This window comes from Bacillus rossius, chromosome 1 (assembly GCF_032445375.1).
Source record: "Bacillus rossius redtenbacheri isolate Brsri chromosome 1, Brsri_v3, whole genome shotgun sequence".
Taxonomy (NCBI): Eukaryota; Metazoa; Arthropoda; class Insecta; order Phasmatodea; family Bacillidae; genus Bacillus; species Bacillus rossius.
This window is the reverse complement of record NC_086330.1, coordinates 151,143,797-151,168,226: the sequence shown is the minus strand read 5'-3', so window position 1 is coordinate 151,168,226 and position 24,430 is coordinate 151,143,797. Positions and strand designations below refer to the sequence as shown.

At 36.4% G+C, this 24,430-nt stretch overlaps 1 protein-coding gene across 1 annotated transcript in view; it reads right to left on the bottom strand.

The window, feature by feature from the left end:
• Positions 1-24,430, bottom strand: part of LOC134546289 (homeobox protein aristaless-like) — a 337,421-nt gene that overhangs the window by 15,869 nt on the left and 297,122 nt on the right. The window contains exon 4 of the mRNA XM_063389007.1: positions 23,935-23,980. Coding sequence (XP_063245077.1) covers positions 23,935-23,980 — 46 coding nt within the window. The remainder of the gene's footprint in view (positions 1-23,934; positions 23,981-24,430) is intronic.

Sequence of the window (24,430 nt, the reverse complement as noted above, 5' to 3'; positions counted from 1 at the left end):
TGATATGTGTGTGGAAGAGTAGCTGTATAGCTGGTGAAGATGATAGCCGCTGTTCTATCGCGGCGGAACGAGGCTCCTTCCGGCTGGTATAGCCGTCAGCACCGACTAGCCTGAGGACCAGTGGGGTTTAGCGAGGATTCGCTAATCATACGGAGACGTCGAGCCGATACGTGAGTGACTTCTCTTGTGATTCCCCTTGTGCCACGGGGTTATGCTGCAAGAGATTGGTGGCAGAAATAATTACATCAAGCCTGAGAGTGTCATTTTACTTCGGAGGTCTGTTTTCCCCCAGTTACATGTAACAACTTTAAAATATGGACACGTGAAGTAAATAATTGAAATTCAAATGGTAGAGACTCGCGTTGAACGTTTTAAGGGTACCTGTCCCCCGAACACTTGAGCACGTCGCGTAACCAGGAAGGCGTTTACTAACTCGAACTTGGTTTATTTGAGATTTTAAATAAGTATAAGGTGTCTTTGTAACTGATGTTAAGATTAGGGTATTTTAATATTTCCTTATCATGTGCTGGGTATGAATATATATATATAGTTTATAGCATCGGGCCCGATTTAATTAATAGGTACCGGCGAATGCTTATATTCTTTTTATGCTTGTAATAGTTTGATGTCAGACTTTCAGATTAATAAATATTGTCTTGTCGTATTTGCCGCAAAAGTTGTGCTTTCTCAAGCAAATTCCTTTCTTTTGTTGTTTAAATTAAGCCCTGATATTTTCTATACCCGCGTTGAATGCCGAGAGGTTTGGGTGAACTGTGTGCCGTAACTTATTTTGCTGATATGTCGGATGGCGATACACTATACCAGGTAATTCCCGGCAATTTTACGCGGTTCACGACGCTCCCTAGGGGCTTGCGGGGGCGTCAGGTACTGGAACAACTCAAAGCATTAATGCACGGGTAAGAATCCGAGCCCAGTACTACTGCAAACACTATTTTGTAGTGGTACAATTGTTTTCATGTAAATGTACAAGTTTACAAATATCTGTAATTTTACATGAATATTTCTGTTCCATTTTTAAAAAAAAATACAGTGCAGTTTTTTTTTCAGCCACTTTTCTTAGAGTACGCATTGCAGGTCTATAAAGAATGCAGTGGTAAATTTATCAAAACAGAACAAGCGCGTTATTGATTTAGAACCGCTCGGTTGAAGCGCACAGTGTGACACCGGCCTGAGGGGAGTGGCGCACAGGTTCCGACGAGTGGTGCTCCTGTCGTGACTCAGAAACACTCAAGAGAGAATACTCTAGGTTATGTCAGTTATAAGTAACGTGGTTTTTATCTTTGAAAGTTCTAAAGTGTGTCCATAACTAGTAATAGTTTTAAGTTATATGTTTATAATCTGTGGCAGTCCTGAGTTGCGTGTTTCTAAATTATGATTTTAGTTAATTAATTATAACGTTTCTAACTGCCTTCTTCGGTGTTGATTGTTTCCAAGTTATGTGGTTCTAACATAACGGCAATTTTAAAGTTGTGTGTTCCTAAGTTGTGGTTATCGAGGTAATTATTATTATTTTTTACCTTTGTGTCTCTAAGTTAAGATCGTCACAACTTATTCCAGTTTTAAGCACTTCACTCGTAGCCTCTGCAACATTCGTCAACGCACGTTGTCGAGTTTTATTTAGGTATTGATTTCGTATTGTCTAAGAAAAGCAGTGTGCAAAATAAATGCTATAACAATATCATTTAATTTTCAAGCGGTTAGTGTGTCGCAGTGACTTGCATTGGTCGAACAGGAACATGCTTTACATTTCAAGAACTCTCCTCCCCTCCCCTCCCCCCGCGAAGAATGATCTGTGATGTCGCTATAAATCCTACCCATGCCCTTGAGACATGGTCTCTCAGTGCAGAGTTGTTTATTTGGTTTTCTTGTTCTACTATTAATGAGAGTACTGTTGAAAGAACCATAGTGCCAGAACTGTCAAATATGATGCATGTTACATTAAAACAGTTTTCATCCCAAAATTACCTCTGATGTTCGTGACATTCAATTTTATTTTTTTGACAAGTGGAATCATGCACAGAATACAAATAAAATCTCCACGACATAGCGTGAACAGTTTTAAACTGTATTAAGGTAATCCACAACTATAGGGTAATCCACAACGGATTATAATTGAATATCAATGGGATATATCTACAGGCATTGTCGCAATCAACTCAGACCTTTATACGCTATCCGTGAATAGAATGTTAGCTACAACTTAAATATTTGTTGTTAGGTCACAAACTTTCCTCACCAGATATTAACTCTACCTACGTTATTTTCAAGGTCACTTAAGTGACCAAAGTCCTTCAAATAACAGTAATGACAAGAATATTAAATAACCAAGACGACGTGATAGACGAATTCTTAAACTTCGAAGGAAAAAAAAAACTCAGCGGAAACGGAGTCTTAATACCTATTTATAAGCAAATCGTGACGCAGTAACTAGGCGGCGCCACTCTTCGTCATATATTGACTTGTGGTGTATTATATTATAATATATTATGCGTGCAGGTGTAGGGAGGGCCTACTCGTAAAGATTCGGTTTGTTTGTCGAGGCGGTGAGCGGGGTCCGACTTGGAGCAGGTTATTAATAACAAGCGCCGGGGTCTGGGATTGGTTATAACTAGGCACTTACTATGCCCGCGGGGTCAGGGGGTGGATGAGGGGTCTTGGGGGGGGGGAGTCCCTCCCACTAGCGTAATTAATAGCCGCGCGCTTAATCAGCGAACTTTCACTGAATGCTGTCGGCGCACACAAAACTGGCCAATCATCGGGGTCCAATTATTAACAGACGAGGTTTCGGGCAAGGGAGGGAAGTGTTTGCAGGTGACAGCGCCTCGGTGCTCCTAAAGGCATGCCTTCAGTTGTGCTTCCCGACTCTTAATAAATAAGAAAAATATAAAATGAAAGTATAAACGGCAAGAAATTGTACAAAAATTACCAAAACGACATACGAACATAATAAGAAACTACGAATGTTAAAATAATGTTAAATTAATCCACGGCATCTCCCTTAAATTTGTTACGAAAAAATTCATTTCGTAGGAAATTTAGCTACCATATTGGTTTGGCAAATTTCTCAAACAATGAATAGGTTGATAACTTCAGTTCCTTGTTTAGGAACAGCACCAAAATTTTTTTTTAATTGAACAGAAATTGCCAGACATAGGAATAAAAGTGTCTTAAATATTCTTTCAGGTTAAAAACTTTTCTAGTATAATTTTTAAAAAGGACTACGTATCACTATTGAATAGTTCATATCAATGTATATGTGATTTTTCACCTGTTATTTATGTTAAATAATAGCGTTTTCAATATTTCAAGCAAAAGTTTGTTTTTGAAGTGAACTTTGATATTTTTTCTTCTTCAAAATTTGTATAAAGTTAATGTACCTATACCTATTTCACATTCATACCGAAGCTCAAAACTTAAGATAGTTAATTTGTAGTAAAACATCCAAGCTGGAGAAGTAATTAAGGATCCACATATCTCTGGCCTATTCATTTGAAAGAGGTTTACATTTTAAACAAAAAAAAAGAACCATCATTCCAACCTATTTAATTACGTTTATTTGCCTCAATTTTAAATACCTCAAGTTTCATAAACTTGTTCGTTTTAAGCGTCCGACTCAGAAATCATTTCGTACTGTAACGGGTGCAGCGTTCTCCTGTATTTCTCAGGAAACTTCATATGCGCTGTATCAAGACTATTTCAGGTGTTTTGCATATAATGCTCAGTCCTTGGTCACTTGCCATTTCATCATAACTTCTTTAGATTCACAATTACGAAATTAAATAAACTCATTCGTGAACAATTTTTTATACCTATCTATAACTTTTCTCTGAAAATATCTCCTGAAATATAAAAAAAGAGCGAATGTACTTTACCCCAGCTCGTCAACACCACTCTTTGGACAAAAAAAAATAGTTCATCAGGCATGTCCTTTTAATGACAAGCATATTCATATTTTACCAGCCGCCTGAAAATTATGTCATTGTGATTCATATTTATATTACAGTCTGTTTTTTTACAGCTCTTCTGCATATCTGATCGCGTCAAACGTTGTATCTATTATTGATAAGCATGAGATAATCATAATAACAAGCTTTTATGGCAAGTGTTTTTGACTATTGGCTTCTGCGTTGAGCTCATTATGTCTATAGAAATGTCGATGTGTTCGGAATTTCAGCGTTGCTGCAGCCTTACTGAAGAGTATTTCACTTACGTAGGGACCATTCACAGCAAACTGGTTTGGTCACTGTAGGCAACCATGATTGGAAGAGGGTTTGACCAATAAGGCTGAGAATGCTTCAGCATCGACTGTGGCTTATTCTTAGGTGGTGACCGTTATGAGCGCCGAGTTGATGCGTATGACCGTTAGGTTACAATCAAGAGGTACCGTTGGTACGATCATTGCCGTGCGCAACCATGCATCGTAAAACTGCAACAAACGACCATACTTAAAACTAACTATCTAAACGTCAAAGTGTGCATGAAACTAAACATATGTACATAACTTGCATTATTTAATAATACTTTTGAGTTAGTACCTTTAACAGCATACGTTTACGTATAGCTACAACACACTATGACGTGCAATATTCATTTCTGAGAACTAAATAAACCCATACAGCAGTGTTTCGCTTTGTGCTTTCTGGGTTGAGTCCATAGGCAGAGGGTTATTCCTAAAGTAATAAATTTTCCGATTTTATTGCGACGTGAGAAATTACGGTCCGTGGTAGGCATGCGCCAAGCATCGATTATGGAAAGACCGGTCAACTGCCACTTTCTTCCCGCTGGTTGGTTATGCTCGTCGAGAAAATTCCCATCGTCGTCTGTACATGGAAGCATGGCGATTGGAACGACGACAAAGCACCACACATGGTGGCGTGCCAAATTGTGTCAAGCGCGCGCTCCGACTGACCAACGAGATATGCCAGTTAGAATTCCCTCAATAATTCACGCCTGATTAGCCTTTGGTTAACGACAGATGATGCTCACGACGTGCAATTAGCGGGAACAAAACAGTAGAAAGGAAAAAGTCCAACTATCAAGTTGGTTTTCTTCGAAGAAGCTTTCTTGCAATCTTTATATTTTTTCTAAGCGGGGAATTTTCAGAAGAACACGAGTTGACAAACGACAGAGTTCAGGAGTGAAGAGTTAAGGACCACTTAGACGAAATTAGGAAACAATTCTCATACATAACCAACGCCTCAGTACTTTAAAAAATATATATACTTCTAGAAAAAAATTAAAAAACCAAACTGAAAACTAACTTGATTGACGTTTTGCTACAAAATCATGAAAAAATGTTGAAGAACAACTATTAATTTGATACACAATAAGGCAATTTTCTTTATCGTGTGGCTTTTACTCAGTGAGCAATCAACTAATAATTCCATTTATTAGAAAACAGTACGTTCATCAAAGTTAAAAAAATTTCATTGTATCAACTGTAACCGTAGAGTGTTGGTTCAAGGTCACAGTTAAAGAATAACTCAAATAGTTTTATATAGGCGCTTTGTTGTTTTCTCTCTTTAAGCGCCACCTACGCAAAATGGCGACTCCTGAGCGTAAAGCGTTGCGATTTGTAACGCCATGCGATTTTTTTTTTCATTTGGGGTTTTATAAAATATCGTGTCTACGTTCCGTCGCTACCTAATGATTTGCCAGAATTGATACAAAGAATTGAAGAGGCTATTGCTTCCATTACTTGGACCTGTTTACCACATTGTGGGAAGAATTGTACTCTAGGTTGGATGTGTGCGGTATAAACTAAAGGTGCGTATATTGAACATTTCAAAGAAAATCTAGGTTAGTTTACCTTCAGTTTGATGTATTATTTGTTGTAAAAATGCTGAATTAAACTGTTGTAGCATACCAGTGAACCCGGGACATTGTTTGACGGACAGCCTGCAACTAGTAGCGTGTGTTGACAGTGTCCAGCCTGGCGGGCGTCCGTGGAGACCCGGGCTCGCACCCAGCCCGGGCTTCCTGAGCTCGGGGCTCGCAGTCTCTGCCGGCAACTGCACTCTTGGTACCAAGAACAACTCTGGCTACACATCTTTGTTGATTCACGGTCATCTTCGTGAATTAACGGGTAACGATTTCACTTTGATTTCACTTGCATTGAGCACGAGTCCACAAAAATTATCTCGCTACACCACAACAAACATGCGAAAACTTGTTAAGACAACAGTAAGAACTCTCTTCTCCTTACACTTGCCTGTTTACCTTCAGCTACGAAGTTGAAATACAGCGTATGTTTACGAATATTCAGTTATCTGAAATAACGAATAACTCTTTATGTCCGGTAATTTCTTCGTTAAAAAAAAAAACTCCGTAAATTTACGGTATTTTCTAACAGTGTTGATAGGATGTTTCTCACTGCGCCGGATCGACATTGATTTTTTTTTTTTTTTGTATTTTTACAAACGAATCGTTCGGAAACCAGTTGCCAAGAAATAGTTTGTATTACAAAAAAAAATTGTAATTTTAAACAACACATTCCTATGGGTTATTTTTGTATGAATAAAATACAGTTTTGGAAACGGTACTGAATATATTTTTTGCGCTTACAAAAAAAGTGCATTATTTAAAATTTTAATTGATATTTTATACAAGCATAAATTGTTTAAACCATAGAAATGTTAATCAAGTAGTCAACAATTGGACTTGTATTTTGTTTTATTATGCTTATTAATGTGCGCAGTAAATAATATAAAGCTAGATAGGGAACGGACAACAATTCAACTAATGTGTAGCAACACGAAGCACAAAAGCTCGGGCAAGAATCCAAACATAGCAATATAGTTGCTTTCATGTAAACGTACAAATTGACAAAAATCTGTAATTTTACATGATAATTTCAGTTCAATTTACAAAAACATTTTACAATGTAGACAGGAACGGAGATAATGGATAAACTCTACAGCACACGTTTAAAAGCTCCCTGTTCAGGCTAGATTTTAAGTACAAATGGGCTAATGTATCCTTAAAAACCATTACGTAATACTTGTTAAATTGATACCAACTGTATTCATTTTATGATTATGGACATGTGTATTTTCTGGAACTTATGTCCGGATTACAATCGTTTTGATCATTATGAATTTATTGGTATTTCGTAACTGATTTCTTATGCTTCAGATCGTGTCAAACAATATATGCTACGGGTAATTGTAGAAAACGAAGTAAACTTAGGTTTACTCGGGTTTAACCTAGGTTGTCCGAATAATCACTAAAATAAATTTGAATCTGGCGATTACCCGTCTACACCTAGGTCTACCCAACGCTGACTGGGTAATGTTAGGTGTAGCGTCATATTTGAGTACGTTAGGTTAGGTAAGTTAGGTTAGGTTAGTTAAGGTATCAATTAAATTATAGTTATTAATCATTTGGTTTTTCTAACATTACTCAGTTAATTTTTGTGTAGATCTAGGTATACACGGGTAAACGCCGAATTCAAAAATTTCAATTATTTTTCGAACTCTAACCAACAAACTTGGATAATTCTGAGTTAACCCAGGTTAACCTAGATTTACTTATTCTTCTAGCTTTACCCGAAACATAGCTATACATTACCCAATGAAAACGCCATTCTAGCGTAAAATGGTGTATGTTCCTGCCTGTATCCAAACAATAACTCGAATTTTGTAGGTTTCTAATTATGCATTTAAATTAAATCGTTAGCAAAAAAAAATTGTTTCTTCGAGGCAGAATATTTGAGGGAAGCTGGAAGTGGTCCGCCTGTGTGGAGGCGTCCGTGCGGTCGCGGGCCAGGTATAGCAGTTCCGGGCCCCGCCGACAGAGGGCGAGGCAGAGAGCAGAAACAAAAGACTCGGTCGGCACGAATGAAAGAAGGAGTCTCGCGGCGGACGCACGGGGGTAATGATGGTGGCTCCGCGGGCGGCGGAAGTGTGGGAATTAAGGGCGCTAGCGCCGAGCCTGCGGGCAACCAACAACAACCCCCCCACCCCCCTCAAGCTGAAGGGGCCATTAGCCCTCTCTTAGCCTAGGGTGACTCCGGCGACCCAGAACTCGGCTGGGAAGGTGAGGTTCCTCCAGGAACAGTACCGCACATTTCCGCCGTCCTCGACTGGAGCAAGTCATCTCGCGGTCCTGGTCCCCACTCGGCACGCGGGTACGCGAGAATTAAGACAAATAAACCCATCCTCATCACTTATCCGGTTCTACCCGAAATTGCTGTTTGTTCGTGAGATCAGTGGGACGCAATTGTTCTCCAGACAATTTATGGAGCAGAAACCGTTCCGGACGCATTTCACTCACTGCACCGCTTATTTCCTACGACGGGACCATAGGACGCGTTCCCTTATAATTGACAGCGCCGGTGTAGTAGGACAGTGTAGCAATCCAGCGATTTCTGTTGTGAAACGCCCGCTAGAAATGTCGGTAGTAGGAATTACGGTGTTTGCGCTTTCTTATTAACCTACGTTGGTTTACATAGATAGTCGATAATATTGACAATGTTTCACATCGTACAAAGTTTTAAATGACATTGATAAGCTACCACATTTCCACATTTTTTATTACTGTTATTTTTTATTATGAAACAGCTATGTTATGTTCATTAATGTGAATAATAAACCTTGAATAAATATAGCATAGTGATGGATTTCCATTGACTTTCATTGTTCTTGCATTGATTATATAGCTTTCGTTGTTTTTTTATCTGCATGTTCTGTGATTGTCATGAAACAATGGTAGATATTGATGATTACATTATATACATATTTCATAAGTTCGTACTACATATCAGACTACCCAAACTCTTAAAGATAATTTTTACATTCCAGTAACTTCAACAACACTAATGTATCAAACTTTAAATTTATATTTCCCAAGAACAAGAAATATGACATTCGTTGTATTCCCCTGAACCCTGCAAATATGTAAATAGGAAGTATCATCGGTTGATACTGCTATCACCAAATCCAATATGGCGGCCGTAAGAAAACGTGCAACGGAGTTTTTAAAGATGTTTTATTAAAATTTATTTATTAATAAATTTTTTATTAATTTTTTAAATTTTTCCCGATTTTCTAGCATTAAAATTATGGATTTTCAATATGGCGGACATTACGTCATACTAGGTGACGATATATATTTTGACATACGTGGTGGGAGGTCAGTCTGCCAGCAGCTTCCGTGGAGGAAGGATCGGTCGCCATTTTTATTTATTTTTGTGCTCACCGGGTTCGAACCGAGGACTCCGAGCTCCATATCGTAGGTGCATGTTTTTAAAATATTTTTATTAAAATTTTATTAATTATTTTTTTTATAAATTTGAAATATTTTTCATTTAAATCAGATAATAAATAAAGATGTTCAAGATGGCGGACTTAACGGAAATTGCAATGGTGATGTCATATTCAATGATGACATATTCCGTGATGACGTCAGAGACTTACCTATCGGAGGCTGTAGTCATGGATGCTTAAGCCTCTATATGGACATTTCTAGCCGCTGGTATTTTTAAGGACTAAAAACGGTAAATTTTCCCTCGAAACGGGAATTTTTCCCTCTAAAAGAGAAATTTTGAGTAATTTTGAGCCATTTTGAGAAATTTTTGATTCCAAGATGGTCAGAGAGGTCGGTCATTGACCCGGCACCAGGCAACAGCGTCTGGCGCTGCGTTTGGACCCCCTTTTACATACTACAATTTATTTTTCCTAAAATGTATTGCTATAATATGCAAAACTAAGCATAGCGATGTTGTACAAAATTAACAATATTTTTTCGTGTATTACAATATATTTCTAGACAACGTATTTACAAATGTATCGCTTGTAAAAGTACAAAATAATTTGTTCTGAGTATTTTCTGTTGGTCATTACTGACAACGCTTACAATGTTTATATCTACGTGCCTAACATCAACATCTGCAAAATAATTACTTTCGTTTTTACGTTCTGGGCGCCCCCGTGGTCGTAACATAACATATTAACACGAGCTCTTTAATGTTTAGAACCATGCCGACTTTTAGGCACCACTTACAAAGAAATCGACAAAATATCCCGTTTTTAAGAGTATGGATATAACCGTTTGAAAAAAAAAATTAAAGGGCTAAATAAAGAAAACTTTACTTTATCTGCCCTCCAATTTTTGTGATTTTAATTTAATTTTATTTCATTTTGACTCTCAATTTTCGAGGCCGATAGGATATACTAAAATAACCAACTATTTTAACAAAATTTTTTAAAAATATATGTTTATATGCTTAAGCCTATAACTATAAAATGTTTGTTTTGAAAGTGATGGCTTTGTGGTATAGGATACAGATACCATATATACCTTTCGAGGGCCCGTTAACATTTTGGAAACTATAGACCGAGGACCAGATACAAATAAGATAATACTTATTACACTTCTTATAAAAAATTGTCTTACTGTCTATAAAAACCAGATGATATGTATAATTTTTGAAATGAGATGAGAAACTAAAAACTAATAATAATTCTCTTAAAACGTCTTTACAATAAAATTAAAAACTTAAAATTAAAAAAAAAAGAATTATCACGAACGAATACATAGATTTCGAAATATAAGCAGGCCTAATATTTTTAAGTGTTTGTGTTAGAATATTATTTGTAACATAACATTGTCAGCTTACAACTGTATTCTACATGCATGCATGCATACAATTACGGCTAATCTATAGTAGTTTCATGATAATATTTGTTTATTGAAAGTTTATTTAGGCGGCTATCCGTTGGCCATTTCTGGTATATGCGTTAATATGTGAGCATTTCTCAGTGTAGAAAACCAGAAATTGTTCTTACAGTGAGTAACCGTGGCCATAGCCTAGTTTGTCAAATGAAAACCTTTAAAATAGAATATATGAATTTTATTGACAGCAGATAACTTTTCAGCATATGTTTTGCGAACAAACTTGCAAATAAACATGATACGCGTTGCTTAAATGCAACATACATGCGGCCGTCTGCAGAAGAAGCTTTCGCCTTACTTGGACTCTATGACGCGTTTGCTTCCCCACAGTAGATGTGTGCCTGAACGGAACTCGACCAATCACGCAACACATGCGATGCTTCCATGTTTTTAACACACAGCTTTAGTATTGAAATCTTTTAGGAAGAAAATAAAATACATGTCCTAACCAATAAACTACCTTAAAAAAATAAAGGCTTAAAAAACGATATCTAATTAGACGTGTTGAGGCTGAGCCGTAAGTATTACGTATTTTACGGTACTTCTTTCAATCGTGAACAGCAGTAAATTTATAGTTTCGCTCGAGCCTTCAGGGTGACGTCACGCAATCAAAGCTAAAGCGTGGTCAGACGTTGCGACAGCAATCACGGCCAGAGCAAAGTGCCAATCACCCCCCCCCCCTCCAACTGCTAATTAAGCGTTGCGAAACGAGTTCCGAAGCTGGGACTAGTTAGTTAACGATCTGAACACGCTAGTGCCGTGGGGGCGGCCCGAGCTGTCGCCTCGACTACGCATCTCGTTCGTTAATTCCAACTCTCGTGTTTCCTGTCCGCGGCTATACCTGGGATCTTCACTGTAACGCGTAATTAATATTACAACTATACGAGTCGCAAGGATGTAAACACAAACGTTCGCTGTAATTATTGATACCTATATGACATTCAATGTAATATTCCGCGAATGGATTAGATAGGGTTTATAATGCAATCTTTTATGTTCGACTTAATTTTTTTTTGTTCCAATGTACTCGTAGTAATGAACGTCATTTCCAGTCAGCCATTGCCTTATTTATTTAACTGTTAAAAGTTTATAAGGTTAATAAAACTCCGGTCACACAGCAAGATTATTTCTTAACACGCACTGCATATTTACAACCATCGCAAGTAGTTCTAAATTAATTCAGTGAAATATGGTTCAAATCCTAATTCTCACTTCTGAACGAACGTTAAATTCTTCAATTCGCCATTGACTCCGACGTTTTGTGTTCATCACTTTTTTAAAAATAAGTTATCCGAATTGTTGACACAAGGAGACGTAGGTAATATACCTATATTACGTTTTGTTTTTACCTTGTCGCATTACATTCTGGTTTAAACAGACTCCGTCATGTATTCTCCGTAATTAACTGTGGTTATTCCACATAGGCGACGGAGACACACTGATGCTGACTTCAGCAGATGTCCCAATCTGTTTTAGGTAGATTTCAAAGAAATACCTACTACCTATTGTAAACGTTACCATGGTTATATAGTTTTTCGTTTCATAATCTATAAAACTCAAAAACATCGCCAACTTATATATATATATATAATATTGTGGACACGATAACTGTCGCAATTTTTCGCAAATCACTTCCAAACAGATACGTAAAATATAGAATAAGAAAATCTCAGACAAAGTTCGTTAATGGGCAATATCCGACCAGGAAAAAGGTTTTTCGAAAAACTGAAAAATCGCTGTAGCCCCCATAATATGTAAAATATCACATCCGTTTCAACGTATTATAATTCTTAGAATTAATACCAAAATATTTTGTCTGAATACGTTTTTGATAGGATAAACCATAACTACAAAGGGTTGAAAAAACAAGGGTTGGATGGCAAAAAAAAAAAACATAACCCTCTTCATAGGAACAACGTCGAATTCGTCAATTTTTTTTATTAATATTATAATTTTTACCTAAAACTTTTGTCTGAAACAATTTTTGAGTAGACGAACTGTTACTGCAAGGGCTAGAAAAATTGACAGACAAAAATTAAAAAATATATATATAACTCCCTTAAGTAGGTACACTATCAAATCAGTTCAAATTGTTTGTAAATATTATAATTTTTACCTAAAACTTCTGTCTGAAATAATTTTTGATGATGCAACCATTACTGCAAGGGGGGGAAATAACAAGGGTATAAAGACAACAAAATGATTTCTTATTTTATTAGATATACTATCAAATTTATTATAATTTATTTAAAAACACCTATACTTAATCTAAAACTTTTTGGCTGAAACACTTTTTTAAGGAACGAACTATTACCGAAAAAACAAACAGGGGTGGAAATAAAAAAAAATTCTTAGTATTAAATTTGTTGGAATTTATTTGTAAACCATCTTAATGTTACCTTCAACCTTTGTCCAAAGAAAAAAAAATTTCACGACCACGCATTATTGCAAAGGATGAAAAATGTGTTTGAAGATAAAAAATAATTGCATAACTACCTTAGTAGGCATAATATGAAATTCGTTCATTCAATGCCGAATGCATGAAGTTAAAAAAAAATTCAAAATTTTTTCTTTGCATGGAATATGAGAAAATGTTAAATCAATCCTTGTTTTTAAATATTGGTGAACATATAGCATGTTATGAAGGCTACATTAAGTTTTTGAAATGATTCAGGAGTTTACAGAAGTTTCCAAAATATTTCCAGAAGAAATAGGTACTTCGAAATCTACCTACACCTGTAGGCTGAGCCAAAAGGGATTATTATTATTATTATTTTATTTGTCGACGCGTGTACCGAAATAAAATAAGACCATTTTCAGTAAATTGTAAATAATTCTTCTGTTGATCTAAAAACAAAAAATAAATTATATGTATGGGGTTTTTATATGAGACTATTATCATTTCATTTAGAGATTATAAAGATGGCCATTTTCTGCATGCCACTACACTTATTTATACTCTATGACTTTCTCATTTTCAAAAGAAAAGTAATGAGCGTGTATAACTCAGTTCACGCGATAGAAGTGAAACTTCTTTGGCAATCTAAACCTTGACTCGTAAGTATATGGTAAGGGGTAAAATGGCAGCAAGAAAGAGAGAGAGAGAAACAAAGATTATTTTATAAAAATAACACAGTGCGGGATTATTTTGTTTTCATTTCTTTTTCAAATATTTAAGAATCCCAACCTTCTCTGAATTTATTATAATTTTAACTAAAATAAATATTTAAACAATTAATATTCCACGCATGGGATTTGTTTGAACGTTTTTAAAACAAGAGTATTCTTAGTTGAACTTAAAACATTTTACACGCTCGTGAGCTCATAACATAATATGATGTGTGGTTTAGTTAATAAAATATTAATTCGTGACAAATATTTACCCTGTCAAACTAAACAGTAAAAAGCATTATAAAAGCAAAAAAAAAAAATTTTGTTACACAGCTAAAACAACAATAATATAACTCTGTTGAACAATACTGATTTATACAAGTAATTAATATAATGCCGACATCAAAGAACACCATTTTCTTGCGAAGATGACCAATGGCGCGGTGCACAATAACCTGAAACCCCGTTGTGTTGCCCTCGGCCCAAGCCAGGTGGCTTCAGGCGCTATATAAATCCCAGAAAATGATAAAATGCTCACTGACACGGTCGTACGATTATGATTTTTAAAGTTCTTAAGAAGCCCAACTAATCATGGCTGTATTTGTGTTACTGAAGCGGGATGATAAGTGTGCGCTCGTTAGTGCTTCTAGCGCGGTGTCGCCTCTGAGCGCAAGGCAGTGGACTGGCGCGCAGTACATAGGGCAACTATGAGTTTTTAGCGGTACCCGTAACATTAACATTGTGTGGCGGATAATGAAGATAAAGGTGTAATGAATATCTCTTGAGTGCCTTCAATAATCTTAACCGGGTGTTTCATGCTGAAAAACCACTCTGAAAACATTCGTTTTAGCCATATTTCCTTTTCTAAAAATACAGCGTGAAAAGGAAAAACAGAAACAGAACTACTCATCTGCCCTCAGCATATTCTTAAATGCTCTCCGTAAACAAACACCACTCGGATATCTTGAGGAGTGGTTCTTTTTGAAGTTCAGCACACCGGGTGTGTGCCCAGGTAGAAGGGATTCTGAAGTTTGAGTCATGTAACTTGTCTCAGATTCGACTGTTCTCAAAAAGTAGTAGCAATGAACTACGTGCTCTTCTGCCACCGTTGTTCTGTAAATATTGTTCTGTAAACAATAATTTTATTTTATTATCAGTGTTCGAAATAAACACGTGATCTTTGAGTGACATTTAGGAAATGGGTTTACACTAGTATCTAATACTTTAAAGAATTGCCAAATTCGGGCACAAGTTTCAAGATACAGATTATAATGAATCATAAACAAAATTAATTCGGCTAAAGATAGTTTCGGAACTTATTTTAATATAAAACTAATTATCACAATAATTGATACAACAATAATAACTTTTAAAATCCGAGAAAGTGAGATAAAAATTTAAAAATAAAAATACTGGTTTAGGGATTCAATTTAGTAAGCAATTACCAGTTTATTACTTGTGCAAACAGCTAACCACGCATAAAGGTAAGGCGGGAGCCGACAGTAAATGGGATAACAATGACAAAAAAACTTTTACGAGTTGCATTAGCCAAGGATATTCCGTTCTTTAACCCCTTTGCACGTGTCATGACCGTCGAGCAGTGATTACTGCGTAATTGCCAGCTCAGCAAGCTTATTCATTCGCTCCCCCTCCACAGCCTGCCGGGTAATGATCTACAGGATAGGACTGCGCGTGGAGTTGCTCAGGGCACGGGTCCGTCCGAGCTCAGCCCAGCTCGAGGTCGCGCTCGCTCCAGCGTCGCCTCCTCGTGGCGAGAGTCGCGGCTTCCAGCCCGACAGCAGCGCGCGGCTCGGGCTCGTGAGCCGACAGTTGCCTTGTGACGCCGCCCCTGCCGAGGAACACGCTCCGCGAGCACAACTTCAGAACAAACTACTCAACCACGAAGAACATCCAAGAAAGCTCCCAGGACATATGGGTAACCCTGTTTCCGCATTTAATTTTTAAACTGTGATTTTCGAAGAGAAAGAAAGACGGCTAAAACGCGTATTTCCAGAATATTTAGGCATGAAAATCCCGGTGCCGGTTCTGGATAGCGCTCCAGGAACTTGTACTACAAATTTATCTTCACTCCTCCGCCATCTAATGTTGTTGCTACAACTCGAATCTCTTTTCTTATTCTTGTTTACCTTCGGCACGACGAGAAGACTGCGCGCCAGTCGCTAGGAGGCGACACCGCGCTACAAGCACCGGCGGGCGTCGCTGTTATCATCACGCCTCACTAACGCTAATGCACCCCTGACTAGGCGGGACCCTGAAATATATTCTGCGCAACAGTTTGACGCAATACTGTTTTAAAAAATCAGTGCGTGTACTTATGTTATAATTTCATGGCGTAATATAAAACTAACTTTAATTTTGCATGCAAATAGTTAATAGAAATAAAATAATAAAAGGACTGGAGTGATATTATAAACACGGTTGCTAAAATATCGATTCAATCAAATAAAAAATTCCATAAGCGGGCATTCCATAGTCAATGGACTCGCAAAGTTTAATAATTTGTTTTGCTATCTTGTACCTTATATGCACAATTTTAAACTAATTTTGTTTCATCCCCCGTGTGCCTACCAGTGTTTTAAGTGCACGTTTTATTTTACGCACAGGATTAATATAAAAAATACAGTGTTCAATGGCAATGGACAAACAAAAGATTTAAAATAAAACCACATAGTTTTAACTGTCTTACATTTTTAAATTACAATGTGGCAAAATTATTTGACAAAGTACAGAAACTAAACTATTACTTGTTTTACATATTTAAAGGGTCTATAAAAGGTTATGATAAGTTATATTAAATTAGGTAAAAATGACAAATATACCGTACCGTTTTTAGTCACTTAGTAGATGTATATTAATATTTTGATACTCGCCTTGTATTTAAAAATGTTTGTAGTTTCCAAAAATCCGTTGGCCCACCTGCGTCCCCACTAGCCCGTCCCCTTGCTAGATCCCCCCTCCCCTTGCCTGGTTCAGTGACGTACTGACCAGCAGTGTGGGGCTACGTTGACTCAGTGTTTCGTGTGAGTGCTGTCGTTCTCATTTTGGCTTAAGACTGATTTGCTATTTCCATGTTTACTTCATCGGGCAGGTACGAGGCGTGTCCTGAAAGTAAGTACCGTTTGGTCATTAAAAAAATAAACCCATGGCAATTTTTTTTATTAAAAGTTGTAATTTACTAAAGAACAACACAACATTTGCACATAGTCGCCATTCAGTTCCAAACACTTTTTGCAACGCTGCATCAGTTTATTTAACCCCTCTGCCGCCTGGGAATGGAACGGACGCCTTGGAATATAGCGTGTAGCCTACGTACAGGCGCTCAGTAAACATCTCGGGAAAAAGTTTAAGCAATCTCCGTACTCGAGTCAAAAAATGATGGCTACCTTTTTCTAGGACCAAAAGGGCTTCATATTTTTTATTTAATAAAACGTGAGTCAACAATTACAGCAAAGTTTACAAAATTATGTTTGTCATCTGGTTTAATTTCCAGGCGGCGAAATTCTATGCAGATGGGTTAAATAAACTTGTAGAGCGTTGCGAAAAGTGCTTGGAACTGAATAGCGACTATGCGAAAAAGTGTTGTAGATATGCAGTAAACTAAAACTTTCAATAAAACATTATTTTTTTGACGTTTTTTTTTTGATGACCAAACGACATTTACTTTCCGGACACGCATCGTATCACGCAACTTTTAACTAGTGTTCAATGTTCAACCAAGCGCGGTTAATGCAGGTTTTGTTTCTTCAGATGTTGATGTCATAAGAGCAAGACGATTTGATTGATGAGCTGTATGTAGGGGCGTGTAGTTAACCCGAAACTTTTCGTAGACATTGACGTGTGCTGAAACCATGTAGCATCGTTATTGGTTTGGGCATTCTTTCAGGCATACGTGTCTTCTATCGGCATACACAGCACAAGGATTTTGTTCGAAAACTAACGCGTCCTGAATGGCCCGGCTTTATAAGCTTCTCTTAACGGTTGTGTGCAAACATTGCAGTCTGATGAACAGTTATTTTTTTTTTGCGAAGAATACCTTCTCCTACATATACTTATACAGAAACCTTGCCCTCTACTACATAAATCGCTAGTAGTAAACTGTCAATGGAGGAACCAGGCTGCTAATGATCTAGTCCTCAAGCAATGAATCCACTAGAGGAAAAATAAAAAAAAAACTATTTTACTTGCCCTATCAACCATGCATCTATGTCTCTTACCTAATTATCTTACTTTTTTTTCTGTGAGCATTTATTGGCGTCTATTCGTATGTATCCATCCTGAAAATGTGTGTGTGTCCAAACTTTCACTTCCTTACACTTAATTTTTGAGTTTGTGACGTAATTCTAACCAGATTTCCATGAAATATCAACAGCTTGAAAAAATAGGGAGTCATAATACATAAGAATACTTTGAAGAAAAAGCTTCTAAAGGGGCAACGAATTTCTTAAGATACTGTAACATTTTTACAAATTCAGTCAATATGTAATAGGAAGCTTTATACTCAGTATAGGTACTCATGTGAAGGGTAGGTACTTATCACGCAATAATCTGTTCCTTGCGAGTCACGTGTGACCATCAATGATAAGTATGTTTCTATGTAGATACGTATATTTTAACTTTAGATCAAAACATTGAAAATTTTATAAAGAAATTCTTTGGAGACTTGTGAAATATCTTAATTTATTTTTGTAAATTTGCATTTATATCGGTATGAATTGTTCAATAAAGACCTCTATAGGTAATATATAAAACTGATGGTGTGTATGAACAAGCAAGTATTGTAGACTTGTAGTCTCCTAAATGATTAGTTTCACAGAAATGTGCAATTAAGCGCACAATAGTTTACTTATAGCAAAAAAAATAAAACTATTATTCAAATAATTCATTTGTCACAACAAAAAGTATTTACAGAATACTTTTTTAAGGGCTCTGAATCGAAATTTACTTTTTTATTCCCTTGAAAACATAAGATTCAGTTGTTCGAGAAGAGTCAGTCAGAACAGGTTCAAACGTGGAAATGCTCCCTTACTTTCTTCATCAACTGTTTCCATTTTAATTTCATCTCTGTCACATGCTAGTTTTACCTAAATAAACGTAGAAAAAATGGTAAGTAAATAACTTGAGTGTTATTAAGTGTGTAAATTAAAATGATCGAAAAGACCTTAACATGTAGCCAAACAAAAACTTAGTAAGTTATACCAAAAGTCAGTTTGGGTATTGTGCCGTATAATTTATCATGTCTTAAGCTTTATATCCCTTTATTTACATAAAACTATGGTGAAATACTAAAAGCTTTAAAGTATCTTTTTATATCCATTAACAATTAACTATATGAAAATGCGCCACTGTGACGAATTCCATACAACAAAATTGGCAATGATGTAATTCTCTTGATTGCCAGTAGGTGCGGTAGGTTAAATACTTCCAATGTTTAAGTGTTATTTCCGTGAAATATCTTTTTGAATATTCAAAGGTAAACTTATTTAAATGTATAAACGGTATATTTAAATTTTTTTCCAATTACCTACCTTCCAAGAAAAACACTTTAAATCGCCTTGGAAATTTATTACGATACGCCACAAACTAAATACGAACGTGGGACCTGTTAATGGTTTTAGCCATAAAAATAATATCATTGAAACGGTAGAACAGTTAATTTTAATAAAATAAACTGAATAGTTAAAAGAACAAGCTTCGTTTATTTGTGAGATCTATGGTAGACCACTAACATGTGTCGTACAATACAGGTTTCTGTATGCTTTAAGATATTCAGTAAAAAAATATTTATTTGGTTAATTACAATACTTCTCGTTCATTACGATTGTAAAATCCACTGCAAATTAATTTGGTGAAATTGGATTTATGTAGGCATATAGAGATAATAATTTTATACTGGGATTAAAAAACTGCACATGAGTAAGTATGACATCAATTTCATTGCACACCGAAAAAAAAAAACCTTTCTTGAATATACGTCGAGTATCCTGATGCACATGGTATTGGTTTGTCTGCACTCGAGGAGAGAGATTGTGCACTGAACATCCATCTTGCTTCACGCTCCGTCTGTTCTGATAGCCATAGTTTGCCCACTGTTTCTCCCCAGCAAACGCCAGGCAAATGCTCGATTGTTTTTTATACCTCAAGCCATGAAGATATCCCTGTTGTTTGTTGCATGTAAACGTCTCTAAGAACTTGGTTGTCGACGAGAACAAACCCCCCCCCCCCCCCCCAAAAAAAAAAATATAATTAACAATGCAGTCCACTCCAGTTAACTATATATTTTTGCGGTAGTTTTCCAGAAAAAGAAATCTCATTAATTTTTTTATTATGTTTGTGACGAGGTTGTTTAATTTTCGAGTTGTTTAGGTAATGACGTAATACCGGAAGTACTACGCCGCGTTTGAACATGTGTTTCAAGCTTCATTAAAATTGGCCTCATCAGTTCGAACCATAATAATACGTAGCATGGGGTGAACACTGACAACCGGTTACATAGGTCTTCTCCCTCCCTCCCCCCTCCAAAGTCCAACGGGAATGGTTCGTAATTAGTTACGGGGGAGATAAAAAAAAGTAATTTATTTGTGCAGAAGGTGGAACAAACCCATGTTTGGCATGTCGTATCAGGTAGGATCTGTTACTAAATGGCAGCAAATAAAAGGGTAAAAAAAAAACGTATAACTTTTCCCGGAAATAAGTGACGTCAAAAGCTTTACGTGATATAGTCAATTCGGGGGATTGGATTTTGGTTTCTTTAGGAACATAAATTCGTACTACGCTACGCATGATAATGCCCATTTGGATACTTTTTTGTTGTTCTGGCAACGGATCGAAATAAACTTTCTCACTGACATAATTACATGCAATGAACCTTTTGCCTGTGGTATTTCGATCGAATCGCAACTATAATGTAAAAGAAAAATGGCACCAAAAGATTTCACGGAGCTTTGCTCCTTCTGAATTAGTAAATTGAGATCTCTAATCGTGAAGGTATGTGGGGCCCTAACTTGGTCATGTCGTCAATTTAGTGCCTGAGATGGTGATTTCGACCACGGCTAATGACGAGAGGCGTGCCACCATGCGGCAAAGGTACGCCACAGAGAGCAAGAAGCAGAACAGAGACAGACAGAGAGAGAAGAGGTCCTGAACGACACGCGATTACAGCTTATTTTCCTAGAACTCAACACGACTCGCCTCGCCGAGGCAACTTCTAATTAATACCGAGAAGTAAACCTGAAAAAAAGCCCTATCATACTGTCAGTTTTTCGGACTCGAAACTATTTGAAAACCATGCACGAGGAGTAAAATTGCAAAGCAAAAAAAAAAAATTTTTTTCCCCATTAAATAAAGATGGACAAATAACCTCAAAAATGTTCTAGAGTCTGTACCACTATTAAAGTTTATTATTCTACTGAGTATACACACTCAATTTTCTTTAAATATTTTTACATAAAATATTATTTAAAATAATACATCACAGGGCTGAATGGAAAATTTGAACTTGTTATTGATGCTAAGCTATTATTTTTCTTTTTAACTTTTATTAAATATCTGACATTCTATATCATAGCATTACATGTTGAATAATAAAATTATTGCTCTGCAAACTTAATAAGTTATAGACACGTCAATTTTCACTGATGAACTACCAACTCTAAATACCACATACATTATGACACTATTTTAGTTATTTTACTTTTATAACCTTTTCTACCTTCCGTGTGTTAAACACAATATTAAAGATTCGTTGAGACGTAAACGCACATCAGTTCCGTTTTCGCTGGGCACAATTCTGATTGGCTGATACCGTCACACATCCAGCATATTTTATAACCAGTTCCATTTATGCAATATATTTGTTGGAAACTTAAAAACCAGCAACATTTCAAACAAAAATGGCTGCGCTAGTTACGTTTTCCATTTTGCCACAACCATACAACATTATCTCACCAACTTTATTGGAAGGTTTTAGAAGCGAAAGTTTGACGGTGTGGCTGGATCTTTAGACAACCGTATCATACAGAATGTTCATAAATTCATGACCCAGTTTCAATGTTATATTAAAACAGTTTAATTAAGACTATTTACAACAAATCATACCTACATTAAATTGAAGATAAACTCTCATACCTGTTCTTATAAATGATCAATATGAGAGCCTTTAAATATACGGCATAGGTACATACAACTTAAAGTCCAATTCTTCTTACACTTTGGTTAACAAGCCCAGAGTAATGGAAGCAATAGCCTCTTCAATTCTGTGTCTCAACTCTGGCAAATCATTAGGTAGAAACGGAACGTGGACACGATCTTTTGTGAAGCCCCAAAGAAAAAAAAATCGCATGGCGTTATGTCAGGTGAATGTAGATGCCAGCGAAAAGGAGCTCTGTCGACTCGACCATTACGACCAGTCAAACGGTCAGGAATTTCGACGTTCAACCCTCTCGTTCAAAGAGATTTCAATAGGGAGGGGCTCCACCCTGTTGCCAAATAAAGTTTACAGGTTCACCCTCTACTAATTACGCTCATGAGTCGCCATTTTGTGTAGATGGCATTACGAGCGAGAAAACAACGAAGTAATAATTGCGCATGCACTTATTCAAAACTGTTTTGAGTTACTCTTTAATTGTGACCTTGAACCAACACTCTACAACGCTTATAGTTGCTCCTATTAAAATTTATAACAGGGACATTATTTTATGGACATACTGTATTATTAGAGTCCTGGAGAGTCCGCGGTTTCTCATCCACTTCAATAGCGGCCAATCATTGGCAAACCAGCCGTTTACGTTTAGTTGCGAATTCATTTTTCTGGACCCCAGATAGTGACGCGGTGGTGGAAGCTACGATGCACCTGAGGTTCTGCAGTGATCAGGGACGAATCTAGGTATTCCTCCGCCCGGGGCAGAGATTGTGTTAAGCCCCTCCCTACCCCCTTTTTTTTCACAACAGCAATACACGTAAGCTACTAGGCATGTTTTATGGTTGCATCCGTGCACATCATATAACAAGTATTAATTAATTTTTTTCATATCCCTTACAGTGTACGTTTTATTTCACAAACTGAATTTAAAGTAATAATTTAGTCTTCAAGGTTCAAAGGCCATAGAAAATATAAACAAAATACTTAGTTTTAAATTTCTTACATTTTTAAAACTACAATATAAAAACATATTTGATTAAGTACAGTTACTAAACTAACTTTTTCTTTTGTACTACTTGAATACTTCACTTCCCTATTTAAAGTCTAATAAAATAGTTATGATATATATATATGAAATTAGGTAAAAAGGACAAATAATATCCCGTACCGTTTAAAGCCACTTATAATATTTTATGACCACCTTGTATTTAAAATTTTTTGTAGTCTGTAAAAATTTTTCAGCTCATGGTTCCCGGGGAAGGTTGCCCCCTTTACCCCCCTCCGCTACAAGCCCCTGCTGCTACCTAGATACGTTCCTGACAGTGGTTTCCAACAATATAGAGCTAGTTTATACTCGGTGATTTCTTCTAGATCAATTGTATGCATGTTAGATATGTATAAACTTACTTAGAAAATTCTTTTTGCACTCTAAAAAAAGCTTTCAAAAGAATATTCAAACAAAAATCTCTGCGGGAGTTTTAGATGCAACGGCAAAAAACGCAAGTATGAGACCGGCTTACGTAACTTATTGTATATACTAACATGATATCAGATGAACTTAACTGTATTTGAGTTTAGAGGGTAAAATTTCGTATGATTGTCAGCCGGTAGGGATAATGTTAGGCGCATTAAAATAACATGGTTTCATCTCCTGCGCATGAACACATCAGCTAATAATGGTTTGTAAAATTTAGCTGGTTTAAATAATGACATGAAAGTCTGTTTTCATTTGGTATGCAAACGTTTTATGTAAACTAGTAATGTAATGCAGTACATATGTTAGTGTACTTATATACACGAACTATTTAAGACACTCTGCATTGAAACTGAGGTACACAAAATGTATAAGATAACTCAGGTCTGTGCACCAAAAAATGCACCTGACTTTCAAACGATGTCGTTTAATTTAGTATGATTAAATGCCGTTGAATATTTATAAACATAATTCACTATTATTAAGTATCTCTTACCTGAATTCGCGCTTCCGTTAAACCAATCTTCATAGCCAGCTCTTCTCTGAAAACAAAATAATAAGTAAGTGCTACTTTATGTAGCTTCAAACGAACAGCACAATTTTAAACAACTTTGCATCTAATTGAAAAAAAACTTGCACTTTTAAATTACCAGTGGAACATATGAAAAGCTTGCAGCAGATTTTTAACGCTATTTTTGAGGGTTTAATAATCTTCTTCAAAATCCTTGTGAAGTACAGAAATGCAGTGTATGCAAACACGGGTCGCATTTACTTTGAAAGAAGTGGCAAGGCCTTAAAACACAGAATCTCCATAGTTATTGTACAACAGAGCTAGCAAATAACATATTATTTTGAAAGAAATCGTGCAAAGTATATTTACACAGTAACATTAGGCGCAAGATATATGAAATCTTGAAGAATAGTTGAATTTATCCTTGCACACGGATAACAAATACTATTTTCCGCTTAAAAGCTATGAACCATTCAATATT